Consider the following 18,988-nt stretch of genomic DNA (forward strand, 5'->3'; position numbering starts at 1 on the left):
AGTGAGCCCATATATATTCCTAAAGAGCAATATTTTCAAATTGAAATTTCATTGATGTCAGTAGCATCAAGCTGATTTTCTTTTATTTATTATAAGAAATATTTAATCTTGTCAGCCAGCGTACAGTATCAAAGCGAGATACTTAATTTGTCAACTATGGAGTGTTACATGGTTGTTTGTAGCTCTTTTGGAAAAAAATCCTAAACCTTTATCACACTCTAATGAGAATCAAATTAGACATGTTTTGAATGTGTAGTTTATATTTTGACGGTCATTAGTTTTTCTCTGGCTGGTAAAATCCTAAATCAACTGACCTTATTTATTTTGTAACATAATTGGTATACATACTTCATAAAGAAAAATTTGATAAATATCAGAACAGCTATTTATGAGTGCATATATGGAGGCTGAATCATTCTATTACATATACAGTTTGATGTATCATTTGTAGAGGTGTGTAAATTAAATGACTTTTGAATTTGCAAAAATTCTAATCTACCAAAGACAAGGAAACATTTTGAATTAGTTAAATATCATTTTCTTATCTCTTTAACTAAAGAACCACCGCTCAACTTTGTTATTCAAATGCCATTTTTTTCGGTGAAAGTCAATTATTATTATTTAATAATTTTTGTGCTAGATTTGGGCAATTGCTTTGCTAAGATCTTTATTAAGACAGATTTGGAAAAGTGTATAGTTCTAATAAAGTGGTATAATCCTTGTGTGTAGCTTGCTTGTCATACACCTAATCCAATGCTTCTGAATTTTCCATAGCACTGAGAGCCTTGACCATGTTGGTCATCGAGAGAAGTTCTTGAAGAATACTTTTGAATCACTGAGTGGTGGGACTGAGGATGGATGCGAGGGAGGCACTGAACGAAGTCCAACAAATGCCAAAGGAGGCAGCACAAGCATTTCCTCCCAGTTTAGAGGACCCACAGTTTCTGGAAACTCAAGTAATGCTCTTGAATATATTTTGTAACACTATTTAATTGTATGTGAAATTATTGTCAAAGTAATTTTCTATGGCTATCTAGTTCTGGATTGCTTGTTATTCCTTCCCCTGTCCTTGGTTTTAAGCAATACACTGCTGTCAAGATTTATAAAATCATGGAGGAGAGCTATGTTCAGCTTCAGTCTGTGTGATAATTAACAATCATTGCTTCCCTATGAGATCTACTTTTTTAGTCTGAATATTTGCGAAGATGTATAAGTATGAGGGGTACAGACAATTGACATATAAGTCCAACATCAATGTGATATCAGCTATATTTTAGATAGCGAGATATTTTATGCTCCAATATGCCACTAAAATGCCTGGATGAAGCAATTAAGATTAATTTTTTCAAGTCATAATTGATATCAATTGTCCCCATTATTATTTTTTTGCCTGTTTAAGTACAGTGCTTGTGCAAATAAAGAAAGGATGTCAATTTTTTCATTAATTGCTTGTCATTTAATCGTGAATTTTTTAATGAAATTTCTTTACAGCTGAAGGAAGCAATCCCACGTCAGTTGGAAGCAGTACTTCGTCTAGCTCCACTTTAAGGAATGTTGCAGTCATTAACGCAGCTCGACAAATTCGCCATGACTCCGAAACACTGAAGAAGAGAGAGGAGCTCTTAAGGCGGCTGGAGGAAACAAGACGAAAATTACAAAGTGTAAGTGAAATTCTGCCGTCGATAATTGATTTTTTAAGGTCTTAAAATTGTCATTAATGACTGGCACATGGATATTTGGCCAATCAGAAGGATTCTTTGTGCCATTTCATAAAACTAAGTCAAGGATGTTTTCTTAAGAATGTGATCATTTATATTTTTTGTTGGTGTTAATACTTATTTTGACGTCATTTTTGATAATAGATGCTTCAACTTCTATTGTCCTGTGCAGCAACCATGAATGGAATCAACTGGAATTCCACAGTTTTATATTTACTCAAGTCTATTGTAGTGGGAAGAAAATTTTTATGCATGTAGTATCTTGAAATGAATTGTTATGCATTTAAAAATTATTGGAAAGTTTTAATCTCTTTACTTGCCTTTGCTTGGCAACAGTGCTAAACATTGGGAAAGAAAATATGTAATCAATTCCATAAAATATATGAAAAATTTGTTGTGCGTTGCAGGTGTTTTTTAAATTTTGTGCAATAATCTTTTTCAATTATTCATTTGAAAATCATAAGGATTTTAGGTTGTAAAACTTCGTGGCTGTAAGAAACTCCTTATCAACCATATTTATAAATTTTAATTATGGGATAATTTTTGGGCTAATATCACAGTATTAATAGTGGAAGCAAAACTGCGCACAGGATACTTGTATATCTTATGATGACCTGAAGAGACCCCTGCCCTCACATGGGAATTTTTGGTTGTGATACCCAAATTTCCAGACCCATCTCCACGTTTGATCATGCATGCCATCATTTCTGAATGGCTGTGAGGTTTGGGACTCAGAATTTTTAGATTTTGTATAGTATTGCAAGTGCCAATGGTTTATTACATATTAATATACCAGATGTGAGAAGCGATAACCAAAGCCAAGATTCAAATGATTCAGCAAATAAGAAAGTGGTGCTGAACCATCATTAATGTTCTCACCAATATACTTGCATACCTCTGGATAATAAATGGTAACTGAGATTCTTTACCGAATTTTGGTTATAAATAGGTGAGCCATTAATTATTAAAAGTAATGTATAAACCTGTGAAAGTTTCATTTTCAGGACCTCCTTGATTTATTAAAGAAGTTGCACTGTTTTTGCCAAATGTCTATCATTACGTGGCGTACTACATTTTTAAATGCTCATTCACAGGTTGGAATGCAGTCATCTCTGAAGACCAGCCAGAGCATATCAGATCTGAGCAATATTCCTGAGGATTCAAGGAAACTTGGTGGAGTCGGCGTTGGTGGTGGTGGTGTCATGTCTGGAGGAAGGAAGGATAATTATTTAGGTAATGAAGAGGCTCACTGCATATCGCTTCCTTCAAATGTTCCATCACCTGATGTCACTAGGCGCAGTGGGTCCTCGTCCCCAGGTCCCAGTGGCCCTCCACCGTCTTCCATCTCTTTCCCTTCTTTCCCACTCTCCTCTCTTGGGGCCTCTGCAGACAGCACTACTAACCGTTCTTCCAGCATGGCTACTACTGCCGCAGAACCCACTAACAGCACTAACACTGCCTCCTCCTCTTCCGCGGCCACTAACCTTGGTGGAAATGCTTTTGGACGGAGGGGAGGCAGGCCGAGCGCGGCATTGTTCCTTGGTCTGTGTCCAGCACCCTATCGCCCCCCGCATCACCAGCAGCACCACGGCTCCTCTGGCGTGCACGGCGCGAGCAACCATTCCCTACCGGAGTCCCCGGTCTGCGAGCCCATAGACTCGCCCCTAACCTTCCTCACCCACAGGTCGTCAAACAAGGAGAGTTGCATCGAGCGCAACTCCCGCAAGACTCGAACCCTCCCCCCGGGGAGCACCTGGAGCCTCTCGCGCTCCTGCTCCTATTTCATCGACCTCAACACCCTGTTTGTCAAGTCCGAGAGTTCCCCCTCAATCTGCCCTACGGAGGGGCCGAGCAAGGATGAGGAGGAAGAAGAGGATGCGGGGGGCAACTTCAGCTCAGACTCACTTGAGAGGGAGGAGGAGGAGGATGCCGAGGCCCGGCATGGCATACCAAGGAGATGCGTCAGTGATTACACGATATGCCAGCGGGAGGCGACGGTCACGGTTTCGGTTGCACCCCTTGAAGGGGCATCATCGGGTGACCGAAGACGGAGGCGGAGTGCAGGAGCAGCCTCTGTGGGTGGCTCGGGGGGTGCCCGGGAGATGAGGCAGCAGAGGAGGCCCCCCCTGCCACCCAGTCGAAGGAAGAAACCAACAGCTGAGTCAATGGACCCAGATGCGAACCATCTATCGGAGGGAGGGGAGGGGAGCATAGGGCCATCGCTAGGGGGTCGGAAGCACCGTCCCGTGTTTAGGACACGAAGTCTCCAGGACACGAGTTCTCGTAGGATTGGTTCCGGGGAGGATGGGCCACGGTTTGATGCTTTTGAGTCGCACACGGAGGGGTCCTCGGCATTACACTCTCCCCGCAACTGGTCTGATGGCGAGCAGCGTTGGAGGTTCAAGTATTCTCCTGAAGACTTTGGCTACCAGCAGTATGCTCAGGGTGAGGTTGGTTCGGGGCTGCCTGTGTCAGGGTCATCGACTCCCTCATCTTGTGCGTCGCCCAAGCACGTGGCTTGGAAGGGTAGCGATGGGACTTCTAAGCAGCAGTACCCCCTGGCCAAAAGGGTGACATTGAGGCAGGTGCTGCCATCCAAAAGTGTCTTCAATCATGGTAGGAAATTTAACCAAGTTGAAACAGCTAGTTTGACATGTTGTCTTTGTTCTGCTTGCCTGCATTTCCTCTTTTCCCCAACTCTGCACGAGATTGCTCATGTTCTGGCTTATGCAATTCATGCTGAATGACCTGCTGTCGGTTGCCCCACTTCTTTACACTGTTTAGTTTTAGCATATGCATAGTTTGTTTTTTCTATCGTTTTAGTACATGAATGCAAGGCATTTGACAATAGAGTGTTTTGGTGTTTGCTAGAATGTTGTATAACTTGTAACATATTATGGTTATATGAGCAGACATCTTCTGGAACATGACCTCCTCTTCTTGAAACTGATGGTAAGATATCCATGCTGAGTGCTACTTTTGAAAATAATGCCAATGCTGTGCTTATGAAGATATGCAAATTCAAATAACATTTCTGGTGCTAATGATTAGAAAGTATAACAATATGCAGACACTGCATTCCACTGAAAACAATATTTATACTTCAATCAGTTGAAGAATACATGTAGAAATGCGGAATGTAATGCCTGTATATTATGCTACTTTCCATTCATCATAAATTGAATTTTATTAAGTATTAGCCTCAGCTATGTCTCTTGCACTGTTCATTGAACTTTTTTTCATTATTCAAACATTGAAGATGTGTTTCTGATGGACTAGTAATATTCATCTAATTTGTCTCTAGCTAAAAATATTGAGTGATGAGGAGGCCATGTGTGAGAACTTGTACTGGTTAACAGTCTTAGTAAACAATGCATCATTTTCTTTCAACTTTTTTCATGGTTCTATTTGTGAGCTCGTTGTAATTATTTTTGAAACCTCATGTTTTTCAAGTTGTTGAAACTGTGGTGACATTTTATTTACTTGCCCATATTTATCATTCCAGCATGTGTTGTTACTGCTCGTTTTACCATTTTGTTTTCTTTTGTTTCCTCCCCTCTCTCTTCCTCCCCCAACGAACGTGCCCTCCTCTTAACCCTATTTGCCTGCCTGCCTCCCACTTGCTGCCGCCTGCTGCAAACCCTGAATCCACATCTGGCTCTGACAACAGCCGTCGGCAGAGGCAGTGGGGAGAGTGGTGGAATGCGTCGTGCTTGCTCCTTAAGCGACTTATCACAACCCACACCACCTCGCCGCATCTTACCTAATCCCCCAAACAATGGTATGGCCAATTAGCTCTGACCAGTCCTACGTCATATTTCCTCCAGTTTCCTATCATATTTGAATCAATCAATTTCTTGTAACTTTCAATTGAAATGCTTATGGCAAATGAGGTAATTAGTTGTGACTTGGTATGGTAGCCATTGTTGAGCATGTGATAAATTCACCTTTGATTCAGGTAATTTCTAAACTTTTTTTTTTTGATAAGTCATGACTCGCTTAAGAATTTACCTTAGCATGGAGTAAAAGGTCAAGAAAGATTTAGTGACTTGATTAGATAATCATTCATGATCTTGCGAAAGACTTCTAGTTTTAGTTAAATCATAAGGCTTTTAATAAATTGTGGGCTCATTTCCTCGTGGTATAGTTTGCAAAGTACCTACATATACATCATATTTTGATGTTACCAGATCTTTCACCATGTTTTTGCTTACATTGAAGAATGATATCTGATAGTTAGAAGGTAGATTACTGCCAAGTCTTATTGCTGCCCATTTCCTGTGGATTTGATATGCATAGTTTACATATTGGAGGCTGTTGGGGGTAATTTTTGAGCATTGACTTTATAAGTTGAATAGTACTCACACAGACACACCTGTGTAATTCAAAATTTGACTCATTGAATAGGTTGAATCACTATTATACAAAAAAGATTAGAAATCATATGGATCATTTTTGTAAGTAAACTGATTTATTGAAAAGACTATCATTGATAGTATACAAAGAGGAAAAATTGGATGGTGAATTTTTAGTGTGAGGCATAACTTCTTAAATGTCAAGAACTAGGTACGTGTATAAAACCATAAAATAATTAGTCCACCCTCACTGCGACTTTTTCTTTAATACTATTAGCAATAATTCATCATGGTTTTTTGTTTATTTAAAAACTGTGATCATTCAATGATTGTGTTGCTTTACAAACATCTGTGGTGTCCAAAGAAACTGCGGCAGATGCCGCAACAGTAACTTTTAACGGAGTCATCCGCTAATGTGCATTTTAACGGAGTCATCCACTAATTTCAGAGTTAAAGAGGATGCCTCGGTAGCTTAAGTGGCTAAAGCACTCGACTGGATATTGAGGGATCTGGGTTCGAATCCCAGTCAAGGCGAATGATTTGTACACTCTGAAATTGTTGCATTGATCTGTGGTGTCCTTGGGATTTTTGATGAGCAACTATTCATGTGCACAATACCCCAGCCCAATAATTTTGGTTAGTGAAATGGTGCATAACCTAAATGTCCAACACCACTGTTAATGTTTTGTATACTCTAATGCAGTTTAGACCTTTAATTCTATGTATATAACCTCAGGATTCATGCAAGGCTTTGAGATTTTTAGTCTTGTCCCTACCTAAAAGCAGCCGAATTCTTAAGGGAATGAGATTGAAATCCTAAGTTACATTCAATAAAGTGAGCATGAAGAAGTGTTTGTCCAAGTGCAGTCTTATTTTACATCATACATTTTTATAAAACTCCACCATTATTACCTGATGGCTTATATACCATTGTTTTGCTAATAACCAAATACATGCATATTGTGATACTTATCATTTTTTCAAATTGTTTTCAAGTTGAATTCATTTCATAATATGGTGTCATGAAAGCAGAAAGCATCTTTTAGCAACCATTAATTTTGCATTGGTGTGTTTATGTGTTTAGTGAACATTTTTTATTTCACTTTGCACCCTCTTTTTCATTACTGTTGTTACTTAGAATTTTTGATTAGCCTAGATCATGGGGTGAGAGGGAGGGTGGGGGCAGTGTGTCACACCTGGGTAACCCGTTATGCATCGGAAGTTTTTCTGATGCTCACTCATGCATTAACACATTGACTGCCATTCCTGCACCTGCTGTTGCACACAACCAGGCAGCCCAGTGCCTGGTGTTCAGCAAGTGCTCATTCCATTCTTTGTTTCCAGTTGCTTTCCATATCATGGGATACCGTTATTGTCAAGAAGTTGGAAAATTCAGTTAACTTTAGGATGTACAGGCTCAAAACTTGTAGGTATCCTTAGTGTAAGCCTAGCCCATAGAGAGTCTGGATTGTTTTAGTGAATATTGGCGAGCACATGGGGTGTATGCAAATAAATCTGGATGTGGAAGCCAGCCTCATCAAACCACAAATTTTAAAAAAAATCCTCCGCTCTGAGTATTTGGTGGCTAATATTGGCCAAGGAAATCAGTCCACAAGATAACATAGGCTGAAGGCAGCCCATGATATGAAAAGACTTGGGTATCCCCAGATCATAAATATATATTTACCAGATGAAATACGGAAAATGTTTTGTAATCTGCACATTTGAGTAAACATGTTGTGTCAGTGTGTTTCAAACATGCACAGAGTTTTGAGTAATTGGATAATTGTTTGTGATGTACAATTTATCCGAATGTAGATTAAGATATGGGAGCAATTTTATAGCGTTGCTATTTTAAGCTATGCATCTTTTAGGTTGTATAGGCTCTGCTGATTTCGTTTGTAAATGAAGTGGGACCAGTTTTTACTCTTATTTTTTTCTGCTTAAAAGTTATGCATGAAAATTTATTCCATTCCTTTGGCATCTTCCAAGCATTACTGAAACTTTTTTGTGTGTGCAGTTTCAGGGAAGGTTCAAGGTAAAGGAACTTCATCTGCAGGATTCCGCACCTTGCCAAGGCAAACGCTGAAACAAACCTCAAATTCTTCTATAACCAGAAGCAGTTCAGTTGGAGTCTTGAATCAGGTAAGCATAAGTTTTACAGGAAAGTACTGTAATTAATTGCTGAAAGGTTACTATGCTCACTTGCATTCGTTTATATTGTCATCAGACAAAGATTTATAGTTGTGATTTTCACATTGTTTTTTATTTATATAAATCCTGGATGTTTGCTTTTGCTGCAGTAAGTTATCAGTGGGTATTTTTGAGTATAATGGATTTTTTCAGCCATTAAGATCCTTTTGCATTGCATAAGTGCGCTTAGTACATTTAGATGTTAAAAAGGGGAAGTTCCTTTGGTCTTTATGATGTTTTTTATACTGGTCCAGGCCAGGGATAGATTCATGTAGGTGATAAACATATCTTAGTCCTCCAAGAAGACTGTGCCACTGTGCTTGGTTTTTTTAGGAAATTGATAACACTACAGGAACATCAGGCCTCACCCACAATGCCTTTTAGTGGTTCATCATAAGCTAAATTTTGGGGGGTTCATTGAGAAATGAAATGATCAAGTCTCAAGGAGTAAAAGAGGTTTTCAGGGAAACAAATCCAGTAACCTGAGACCAGTTGGTCAAAGTCACACTAAAATTCTTGACATGGTTTTTGAGAATCTAAATTTAGGTGCATATGAGAAATCTTGCAGAACATGAGCATGCAATTCTCAATTTTTTGAAAGAATTTTATAAAGCGTTCCCTACTTACTGTATGTACTCATGTATAGGTCAATCTTTAAATGATAATAAAAATGTAATAACGTCACATTTATGACATTATTAGGTTTGTCTTGAGTTACAATGGCTGTAAAGCCTGCCCAAGCCAGTAGACAACTCGAAGGTCATTGGTTTAAATCTTGACACTGGCGTAAGTGTTAGAGTGTTTAAATTGTTAGTTTTTCGTGATTGCATATACTGCAAATTTCATAGGCCCTCTGTATTTGTAGCACTCAAAACATCCTATGCCTTTTTATATGTTTTGTTGTTGTTGTTGTGAATGTTGTTGTGAATGTTGTTTTGCTTGTTTGAGCATGTGAGAGATTTTTTTAAATTACCTGGAACTTTCATTGTTCCCACCATTAAAAAAAAATTGTTGAATGATTTTTCACCAATGATTAATATGAAACCATCATAAATAATTTTCAAAAAAGAGATTGAATATTATGGCAGAGAGACTTTTTTCAATGAATCTTGAGGCTTTAACAGATTTTACTCCTTTTATGGATGACTGCGAATGATGCAAGATAGAGGGCAACTATATCGAGTGTTATTACAAACTTCTTTGTTGTGTGTCTACAGAGTGACTCTGAGACAGATCTGAGTACGGTGCATCGGGGAGGAGGGAGGGTGGTGAATGGGCTCTCATCAGCCATGCGACCGACTATCAGCTCCCAGAACAAGGTGAATGGAGTGGGAGGCAAGAGCGGAGGGAGTGGTGGCAGCTCTGCTCGGAGAAGAAGCTTGACGTCTGCGTTCTCTTCAGGTGAGAGACATCTCTTAATGCACTTCTGCTGATCATATCTGTGTTCCTTCATTCAAGTTTTTCTACCTATTGAAATCGATAGGTTTCGGATGGTTCATAATGACTATTTACTTTCTATATATCACAAGAACTTTCTCTTATTTTCCCTAGATTATTTCTTTCTTAATTCCTGCATTGATTCTGCCTGCCTCCATGCTGTCAACAAAGTCTACTCTCTTCCTTCTGCTGCCCCAATTACCCAGCATTCTCCCTGCTATTGCGATCGTCAACGTTCTGCTAACTTTTATTATTTCCTCCATTATAATAGAGACGAAAGCTCTGGCAATTTTCCGTTTAATATTAAGTAGAAAATTGCAAGAGTTTTTGTCTGTGTTATTACAGAACAGTTCTACCACATCACACCTGAATATGTGATTTATATTTCCTTCATTAATTTTTTCTGTCTTCCTCTGGACTTCCCACCAGAACCACCATGTTTAAAATTTCAGCAGTTGCCTTTCTCTCAGTGCAACTTATTGTCTCCCTTGAATCTGTAGCAGCTTAAAATTGAGATATTCTGATCATGCATTTTATATTCCTCTGATTCTGAACTTGGATCCTGGCATCTATGTAGAAATCAAGCAATTTTTCATTTAGGTTTTGCTACTGTAACATTTTCAATGGTTGGACCTGACAATGCAAAATTAAATGTGACTTGATGATTTTTACATTTTAAATAACAAGGGAGAAAATACTCTTGAAACCTAAGTGTTTGAAATCATATTGTAAAAAGTGGAAATATGGAAGATTCTGGAAAAAGGGGAGAGTCAGCAACCCCATTCCCCACATAAATCATTCTGCCTTTAGATTTGCTCCTGCTTATATCAACAAATAAAATTTTAGGTCTCATCTTTTTACGCTTGTTTACAGGGAATCTTAACCATGTTGGAAACGATGATTCAAGCTCAGAGGAGGCTGCACCCAGTGGAGGAAAAAGCAGTTCTGGCCAGCAGAGACCTCGCAGTACCAGTATTGATAGGTTTGTTGTTAAATTATTTATCCATCAACTTTAGCAGTATTAGAAATTTTTGTATCTTTATTGCACTAATGGCCTATTGCTTAGTGTCATGAATTATTTGTAATGGGATCACCTCATTCTTATGAGGTACCTACAGGATCTGTAATACTTTGTGAAGATCAGTAAGTGTACAAAGCTTTGTTATCATTCATTTCTAAGAAAATTGGTCTAAATTCTAGTGAATTCAATCATGGTTAACGAGTTTATTAAGAAAAACTAGAGTTTTGCAAAACAAACTTTTTTGCAGGTTAGTTTTTGTGCATACATTAAGCTGGGAAGTGTTACAATTGATAGGTAGCAATGTCAAAAAGAGTGAAAATTGATATGTAGACTATACTTATTCCAAATATCCCATGTCAAGACGATATAAACTTCTCCTTTGGTAGATAAAAGGTATTCATTGAAATGTTGCTTCATCATAATTATAGATTAATAGGGAAATATAAATAGATACATAATAGGTAAATTGTTCAGGAAAAATGTTTTATATTTCATATTTTAGTGAGCCCATAATTTCTAGGAATAGATAACATTTATTAAGCTGAAAAACTTGGTGTATTTTCCAAAATCTCTTTCTGAGATCTTTGAACAATATGATTGTGCTGCAAACCTCATTTTCTCATATTGCATTAAGAGATAGTTTAATACAATTTAACAGCTGATTTGGAGATTTTGTGAATTTTTTTAAACTTTTAGTTTTTTAAATGTGTTGTTAATTTTAAATATTGAATTTCAAATACAAGCAATGTTAGTTAATTCTTTGCATACATTCATGTCTGTATATGATTAGAAAATTTATAATGCATTCACATGAATGCAAAGCAATGGAAACCCTAAGCATGCACTGTTATCCCATTAAGTAAATATTATCAATTAAGGATCCTATCGTTAATCGTTTATTGGCCTTCGGATCGACTATTCTGTTCTTATTGCTAATTTAATTTTTCATTATATGCCTTACATTTCAAGCCTACCAAGAGAATCATCCCATTTTTAAAAACTGTCTGGATTATAGTAATTATTTTACTTCCTTCGCTTTTACCTAATTTTTCTGTGTATTTACTGATATGGCTATTTATGTAGGTTAATCTTCTAAATTGTTTGGAAGGAGCATGCTGATTGGTTCTATTTTTGAAATCATGCTAAGTTAATGCTGAGAAGGCTTACCATAAAATTGAAGCTGTGCAGTAAATTGCAATGGATATTTATTTTCAGGATTTTATCAGAAATTAGCAATTTGTTTTTATTGATGGATTGCATGCATTTCAATTTTTTTTTTTAACTTTTCATTATTTTCCAGTAATTCCGCTGGTACAAGTCCTCCAGCTTCGGCAGGAGGAAACATGATGCAGCAGCAGTCTGCCTTGCGACATTCCAATGCAGCAAACCGTGGTGCAGGTGCCGCAAGGTCTGCTGGAGACAGGGACTTGGGTCGCACAGCCAGGGAAGTGACACAACGCCTAACTCAGCCAGCTGGTGGAGCCGGAGGACGAAGGTCATCAAGGAAGGGTGGAGATTCAGATGGACCTCCCATTCCTGCTCCACGGGGTGCTCATATTTCTCAAGCCGATGAAAACTCAATAGACCAAAAGAATGCTGACTCAGTTGGTGACATTTCTGGTGCACCTTGTGAGTAAATTTTCTCTTACATCACTGTTATTGTGCTCACTTGTTGAAGAGTCAGGTTAAATCAGTGATGAACAAAGAGTAGCATGTAAAGAGTGTAATAAATAAATTTTAAGTTTGATAATTTTCAGTTCTCTTAGGAGCTTACAACTTGTTTGGAAAATGGTAACAACTTGTTTGCAAGAGATAGGTAGCAGGCACATTAGGTAAACAGTTATTCCAATAAACTTTATTGCAAACCTTTGCTTGGTTATAGCTGTTTTTGCTTAAATTTGTTTTCCTCCAAATGAATGGCAAATAACAATACAGTGGAACCTCGTAATACAAGTGTTATCCGTTCTGTGACCTTTCTTGTACAATGAAACACTCGTTCAGTGAATCATTTTTTTCTCTACAAAGTAATATGAAATACGATATTACATTCCATGGAAAAAAAATAAATTTTGTGCTAGGTTTATTCATAAAAAATGATATAGATATTATTTAGGATTCGGGTTCTTGTTCACCTTTTCTTCTATCGTGGAATGAAACCACCGGGAATGCAAATTCAATTTGTAGAAAACAAAGATTCGAAATAATTATTCAATTTATGATACATGCATTCATGATTCATTTTTATAAGAGACCTGTTGATTGATGTTTGTTTTTACCTACTCTTCAATTTTGTTTGAAAATGCGACCTAGCGTCATCATTACATAATTTTGACTGTCTGCTTGTGGCTTTTATTTGGGGACATAGTTAAAACTATTCATAAAATATTATTAAACTGAACCTAATTGGGATCAATATATGGTTTATAAGTGGAAAAGCTCCCAAGCTCAGACTCGGTAATCCCTAATGCAAAAAAAAAAAAAAACAGAAAATCCATTGCTTGCAGTCTGAGCAGTACAAAGTCATGTCTTCTCATAAATTATTAAGGGAACAATATTTTGATGTTTATATTACTGCAAGCTTACTACATATATTATTCACCTGGCAAATTGCATTTGAACTCCTCCATTGTGCTCATGGATACTGCTTGGCTAGGATAGTAATTAAAAAATTACATTTTTCAGACTGAAAATGCACCACAATGCAAAGTTGAATGGCTGCATTTTTTGTGTGAAGAGTGGGTTTCATGGGATTTTTTTCATTATCTAGGATGATTGTTCCCCGCTCATCCAGAATAATGAAGTCTATTGTAATTTATGACTACCTAGAATTCCTATTGCATACTGAAAAGGATGCAGGGAGAGTTTTATATCCATTACTAAAAAAGGAAAGAAAGACTCGTACTTTTCCACAGAGTTTTATATGCCCATTTGAATGTGCAGGGTACAGAGAAGAATTGGTGCCTAGAATATGGGGTAGGGTTTTGTATGCATCAGTGCCTCTGGAATGTTCACAATAGGGTAGAGTTTTTTTATATTGCCTTCAATAATTTTTTGTCAATAAGAAATGATTTAATCTGTTTAAAAAAAATTATTTCATAAAAAAACACACTTGAAAAATTTTACAAAAATTAAAATTTTTAAAAGATTCAGCGTTAAATTTAAATACTTTGTGTACAATAAATGTGTTGAAACCCATCTTTCAAAGTTATAAATATTTGTTTTGGATGTATTCATTTTAAAAGCAATCAAAAGATACTGGTGAAAGAAACATAGAATAAGAATAATATAATGTGCCCTCTTGGAGTGAGCAAATAAATAAATATTTATTTATTTGAGTAGATGTGCAATTTAAACGTCTAAATAGCCACAGGTGATTCATCTGCTCAAAATGTTTCACCATCAGTATTGAATTTTCGTGCTGGGAATCTTATTTAATAGTCATTCCTGCCATTTCAGTGACTTTGGAGCTGTGTACAAGTGTGGTAGAGAGGCTCAACCGCTCAGCTGATGCCATCGTCCACCTGCACAAGCGGATTTCCCTGCTGGAAGGAGGTGCGACGCCACAGCACCAGCAGAGCCCAGTCCTATTGCGCACAATTGAAGAGGGTGTGGTGCAGGTGCAGGAAACGCTTCGGCTCGTCTGTGAGCCCCAATCAATGTCTTCCACCCCCATCGCCCAGTTTCCCCCCACGCCCGAGGGCAATCCCAAGCATAGGGACTTCCCTTCCCTCCCCATGATCCCGACCAACCTTGGCCAGGGCGTCGACCAGGGAAACCCCGCTGTGGTGCAAATGATGCAGCAGTATTCGGACATGCTCCTGTCGCTAGTGCAGCAGAGAATGGGAGGCACTGTCCCTCAGCAGCAGAAGAAATCTCAGTTGGCCGAAGGTGGATCGGGTCAAGGATCTAGCTAGGAACATTGTGCAAGTGGGGTGATCACACAGTAGTAGTTGGTTCTCTGCAGTATAAGTCCCCGCTCGGGGGCAAATTGAGCAGTGGGGGGAACTGGTCGAATGGAAAGGAACTCGTTCTCTCACATTTTAATAGATCCGGGCATTCATGAATGAAAATTTTTATGTTTGAATGGGAGTAAAGGATCGGAATGAGTTGTATTGAAGTGTGAGAAAAATTTTGGGGAACTGTGTGAACTGCCAGAAGATTTTAGGATAGAAAAGCTATCCTGTTAGCACATCACTAATGTAGAAAAACGTTGGACTGTTGAATGAGAAATCATAACTACCTCTGGTGACCACCATGTGTATACCATGCTTTTTTTGATGACTGGCTCTTGTCCAGTGTGAAAGGGACTAAAAAAAGATGGACTCCTAAAATTAAGAGATAACTACTTGTTGGAAAAACGAGGACTCTAACAATTGTCGATTCAGTAACGTGATTATTTTAAACTACTTAAGCATCTAAAATGCCGAGAAGTGTTATGCCAAGACTGATGAATGTAAAAAATTGATAAATGGATAAGCACAAAGAATATTGCAGGTTCGTAATGCAATTGTTTGTGGTAGTGTGGATGATTAAATTGTTGACAGACTCTCTTTAATTACTGTCTTCCGCGTTGTCAGTTGTGCCTCAATGGTATGCAGTCCCTTGTTACATAACATGTAGATAACCATGTGCCCAAGATTTTAAATGGAATTATTTCTTGAGTACATTGAATTGGAGCACAAATGAACCATAATAATGTAACGTGAAAATGTTTCTTACCCTAGCCCTGTAGATCAGATTATTTAAACCAATTAAAATTTTGATTTGATGTCTCATGTTTTATATGTATACCTGTAGAAGCATAGGTGTGTGATTGGGTGCATAATTCATAATTGTTTCCATGTGGTGTATTACACTACATTCAATGGACTTTCCTGAATGTCTCAAATATTGCCATAACTCATTCCAAAGCCATGTGTGCATATATGTAGGGATATACATATTTATCTCAGGAGGTCAAAAATCTGAAATAAACAAACAATAAGCAGACAGCCTATGTAATATATGCACGATCATTTTGAAATGTCTTTGCAAAGAACAAGAGGCCCAGCCATTCTCCTTTCAGAAATCTCTCCTCCACTAATTGTCAATGTGTTCTATGACTCAACTGTTCCAGGAGCGATGATGGAAAATTCCAGGTTGCAATTTCCTTTATTGAGTAAATAGAAGGTTGTGTATGGATACCATGTACTGTCTGTGAATGATATGCCCATATCCACATGTCATGTCTATTATGGCAACCACATGAAAGATGGATACAGCAGACTTGCTAACCCTTCAATACGTCTTTCCATACTTTGAGATGAACGGTATGTGGTTGTCACAATTTTGTGGGTGTCCATTGTAGGCCATTCCTATCAAAGGAAGTCTAATTGGCATATGTATCCATAGAGAGCCTCTTTATAATTTTCCCATCAAACTATCTTGGAGGAACGACTGTCAATTTTCATCTCTGTGTAATAAAGGGATTAGACCTACTCCATTTGCTTCACTAAATATCTCACTGTTGAACGCATGAGAACTAGCAACATTGGTTTGTTCAGAATTGTCCTGATAATGATTCAGGATGTTATTCCCATAATAAATACTTTTTTTTAATGCACCAAATTCAATAATTTACTTAATGAGAATTGCCACCCACATATAATTCTTCTCAGATAATGAATATTGTCAGTAAAACAACTGTATCACATTACAATTGACTTAAAACAGATTAAACAGGTTTTTTTATGGATATGCTAAATTTTTATTATTTTTTGATTTGTCTTCACCTGCATGATGTACATTCTCAGTCATGCATGTTTGACAGTGCTCCTGACCCTCAACTTGCACATAGCCTGTGACATCACCCACAACTAGTGATGGGTCCATTCCAGAACCAGTCATTGTCTTCGCTTTGGGTTTCAATGCTATCAGTTCCAGTAAATGTATAGGAATCATGCCAACAGCAGTTGCTATAGTCAACAGCAGCTTCATCGCCTTCAAAGAAATTATTATCTTATTAAAAGTTATACATATTGTTCATGAAAAGTTTAATACCATCAGGAACATTTGCATGCGACCTTTGTGATTTTGTATTAGTTTCAAGACTAAAAGATGATTGCACATGCTATGTTTTTGGATGAATGTCCACTGTAAGCTAAGTTTCCCATGATATTTTTTAATGACAATCATTAGATTATTTGGTTGGCCATGTGTTCTTATACTATTGTTGGGCAAAAGCAAAGAAATAGGTATTTAAAAAGTAATCTTCACTATTTTTTTAATGCCCGACAAAGTTTTTTGAGATATATTGAAAGATATTGCAGCTACAGCATTTGCTGAGAGCAATATCATTATTCATTTTCTTTACAAAACTCTCAATAAAACATGAAATTTTATAAGTCCAGAATAACCATGACCAATTGTGGATCACATATTTACATTACAGCTTACTTTTGTGACACAGTGTGACATAAATGGCAATGTGGTGTTTTACTTTGACCTATAAACATTTGATGGAATCTTTGTTACTCTACAGTGGATATTATTATTGTATATGAGAATTTGGTTTGTGAAAACCGAATTGGTCTAAATATTGATTCTGGTAACAATACATTTTATTTTGGGTCTGATTTTAATCTCAAGAACTAAAGGAAACGGTAGCCAAAGAACAGAACCACGACCCATCCACCTCATTATTAGAATCGACTGGAAAGGAAGGGAGAGGCAAGAAGGGCAATGAAAGTGGAAATGTTAGAGAGAGAGAGCCTGCCAGCCAATGGCTATCAAATGAACTGTGAGATATCAGAGTTGCTCATAATAATTGTTGGATGCAATAGTTGCAATTTAAGGTAAATTATTAAATATTTATTTGACCATTTGTTTGGGTCCACCTTTTAAAGCTTAACTTATGCAAATACAACCAAAATTAGCAATTCATGAGAATGCTAAAAAAATTATCTCACAGTGGTACAAAATAAAAAAAAAATGCATTTCAATTTCAGGATTTGTTTAATTAAGTGGATAATTTTGCTGACAGTCCTCTGTGATATAACACACAATGATTGTTTTGCAATCAATGAAAAAATTATAAGGGTTTTAGTATTTTACCACATTTTAGAATATTGAGATGTCTCAATTTTATTGTCTGTTAAATTTTTTTAGGAAAGATACTTGCTCAGGGAACTTGAACCTACAATAATCAACCCGAGGTTGATTACTTTTGGTTTGATAGGTAAGGATAGAGCTTACCAACTACTAAGCCCAAAGGCATATTTGAAATTCACACTTCAGGATATGGGGGCCAGCTCCTTTCCCTGTTGTTCACCAGGAAGATCTGGTGCCAGAAAAAACCACATAGCTTGGATAAATCAGAGGATGCCCTGAGGCATCTCCCAGAATCGTATCCTTGGGACCTCCAATGAGAGGTTGAAGGAGAAATGCAATGTCATATGTATAACATCTCTATTGAATTACTTTCACAAACCTTTAAAATTAAATATGAAATAAATCACTTAAAAAAACTAACTTTCATATTCGAGGCTATCCTTAAGTGGAAGAAAAATGGAGCAATTTCAACAAATATATTTACTCACTTGAACGAATTAATCATATGGCTCACTGGCAATAGCCCTTGCCAAAATCAGGTTATTGGAGTTCCAGGAAAAGAAAAAAGTAATCCACCCTTCTTGGCAGGATGGTTGGTTAACAACCATAAGATTGGTAATATTGTTGTGGACCGAACTGAAATGTAAGCATTTCGGGCACCTCAACACAAGAAACATCAATCCAATAGAAGTTTTTTCAATATTATTAGGCAAAATAGAGGCCCAATACACACCAGTTGCGGACAGCTTTGAAAACTGCATTAATTAATGATTTACTTCCTAACCAGACCCAAGGTAATACATACCATGGGTGATGGCTGTCATCTTTGGTCTGACCTTTCCTTTTCATGAACAAATTCAATGAAGTACAGAAGAACCAGTTGACATCAAAGAAAAGTTGATGGTAAGTATAAAAAATAGGTTTTGTTCATATTTGGGTGTTAATGTGGTGCAGACAATATTCACGGTTCATCCTTGGGAGCAATGTAAAGAAACCCTTACAACAGAATGTAATTTATTGCAGGATAACTTTTTATATTTTCTTTTACATGATGACCAACAAAACATATCCTGTCCCTCTGAGGAACTTATTTCTGCGAATGGACGAGGCATCACCGCAACTAGGCGGGAATTAACACAATTACGTCACAGGAAAATTTGTCCAATTTAATAATA

The 18,988-nt window shown here is 37.4% G+C and overlaps 1 protein-coding gene across 7 annotated transcripts in view; it reads left to right on the plus strand.

Annotated features, from left to right (window-relative positions):
* Wdr62 (WD repeat domain 62) overlaps nucleotides 1-16,458 on the plus strand; it is a 446,434-nt gene extending 429,976 nt beyond the window's left edge. For 6 of the 7 annotated variants that reach the window (XM_071585661.1, XM_071585662.1, XM_071585665.1 and 3 more), the window contains 8 exons: nucleotides 775-956; nucleotides 1,492-1,661; nucleotides 2,813-4,334; nucleotides 8,094-8,218; nucleotides 9,484-9,667; nucleotides 10,577-10,685; nucleotides 12,025-12,353; nucleotides 14,181-16,458. In XM_071585661.1, the coding sequence (XP_071441762.1) occupies nucleotides 775-956; nucleotides 1,492-1,661; nucleotides 2,813-4,334; nucleotides 8,094-8,218; nucleotides 9,484-9,667; nucleotides 10,577-10,685; nucleotides 12,025-12,353; nucleotides 14,181-14,638 (3,079 nt within the window). In that variant the 3' untranslated portion in view covers nucleotides 14,639-16,458. Of the gene's footprint in view, nucleotides 1-774; nucleotides 957-1,491; nucleotides 1,662-2,812; nucleotides 4,335-5,388; nucleotides 5,500-8,093; nucleotides 8,219-9,483; nucleotides 9,668-10,576; nucleotides 10,686-12,024; nucleotides 12,354-14,180 lie in introns of all 7 variants that reach the window. The other variant, XM_071585668.1, reaches the window with a different exon arrangement.
* Nucleotides 16,459-18,988: the final 2,530 nt, after the last annotated feature.

Source organism: Hetaerina americana, unplaced genomic scaffold (assembly GCF_022747635.1).
Source record: "Hetaerina americana unplaced genomic scaffold, ioHetAmer1.1.p SCAF_2, whole genome shotgun sequence".
Lineage (NCBI taxonomy): Eukaryota > Metazoa > Arthropoda > Insecta > Odonata > Calopterygidae > Hetaerina > Hetaerina americana.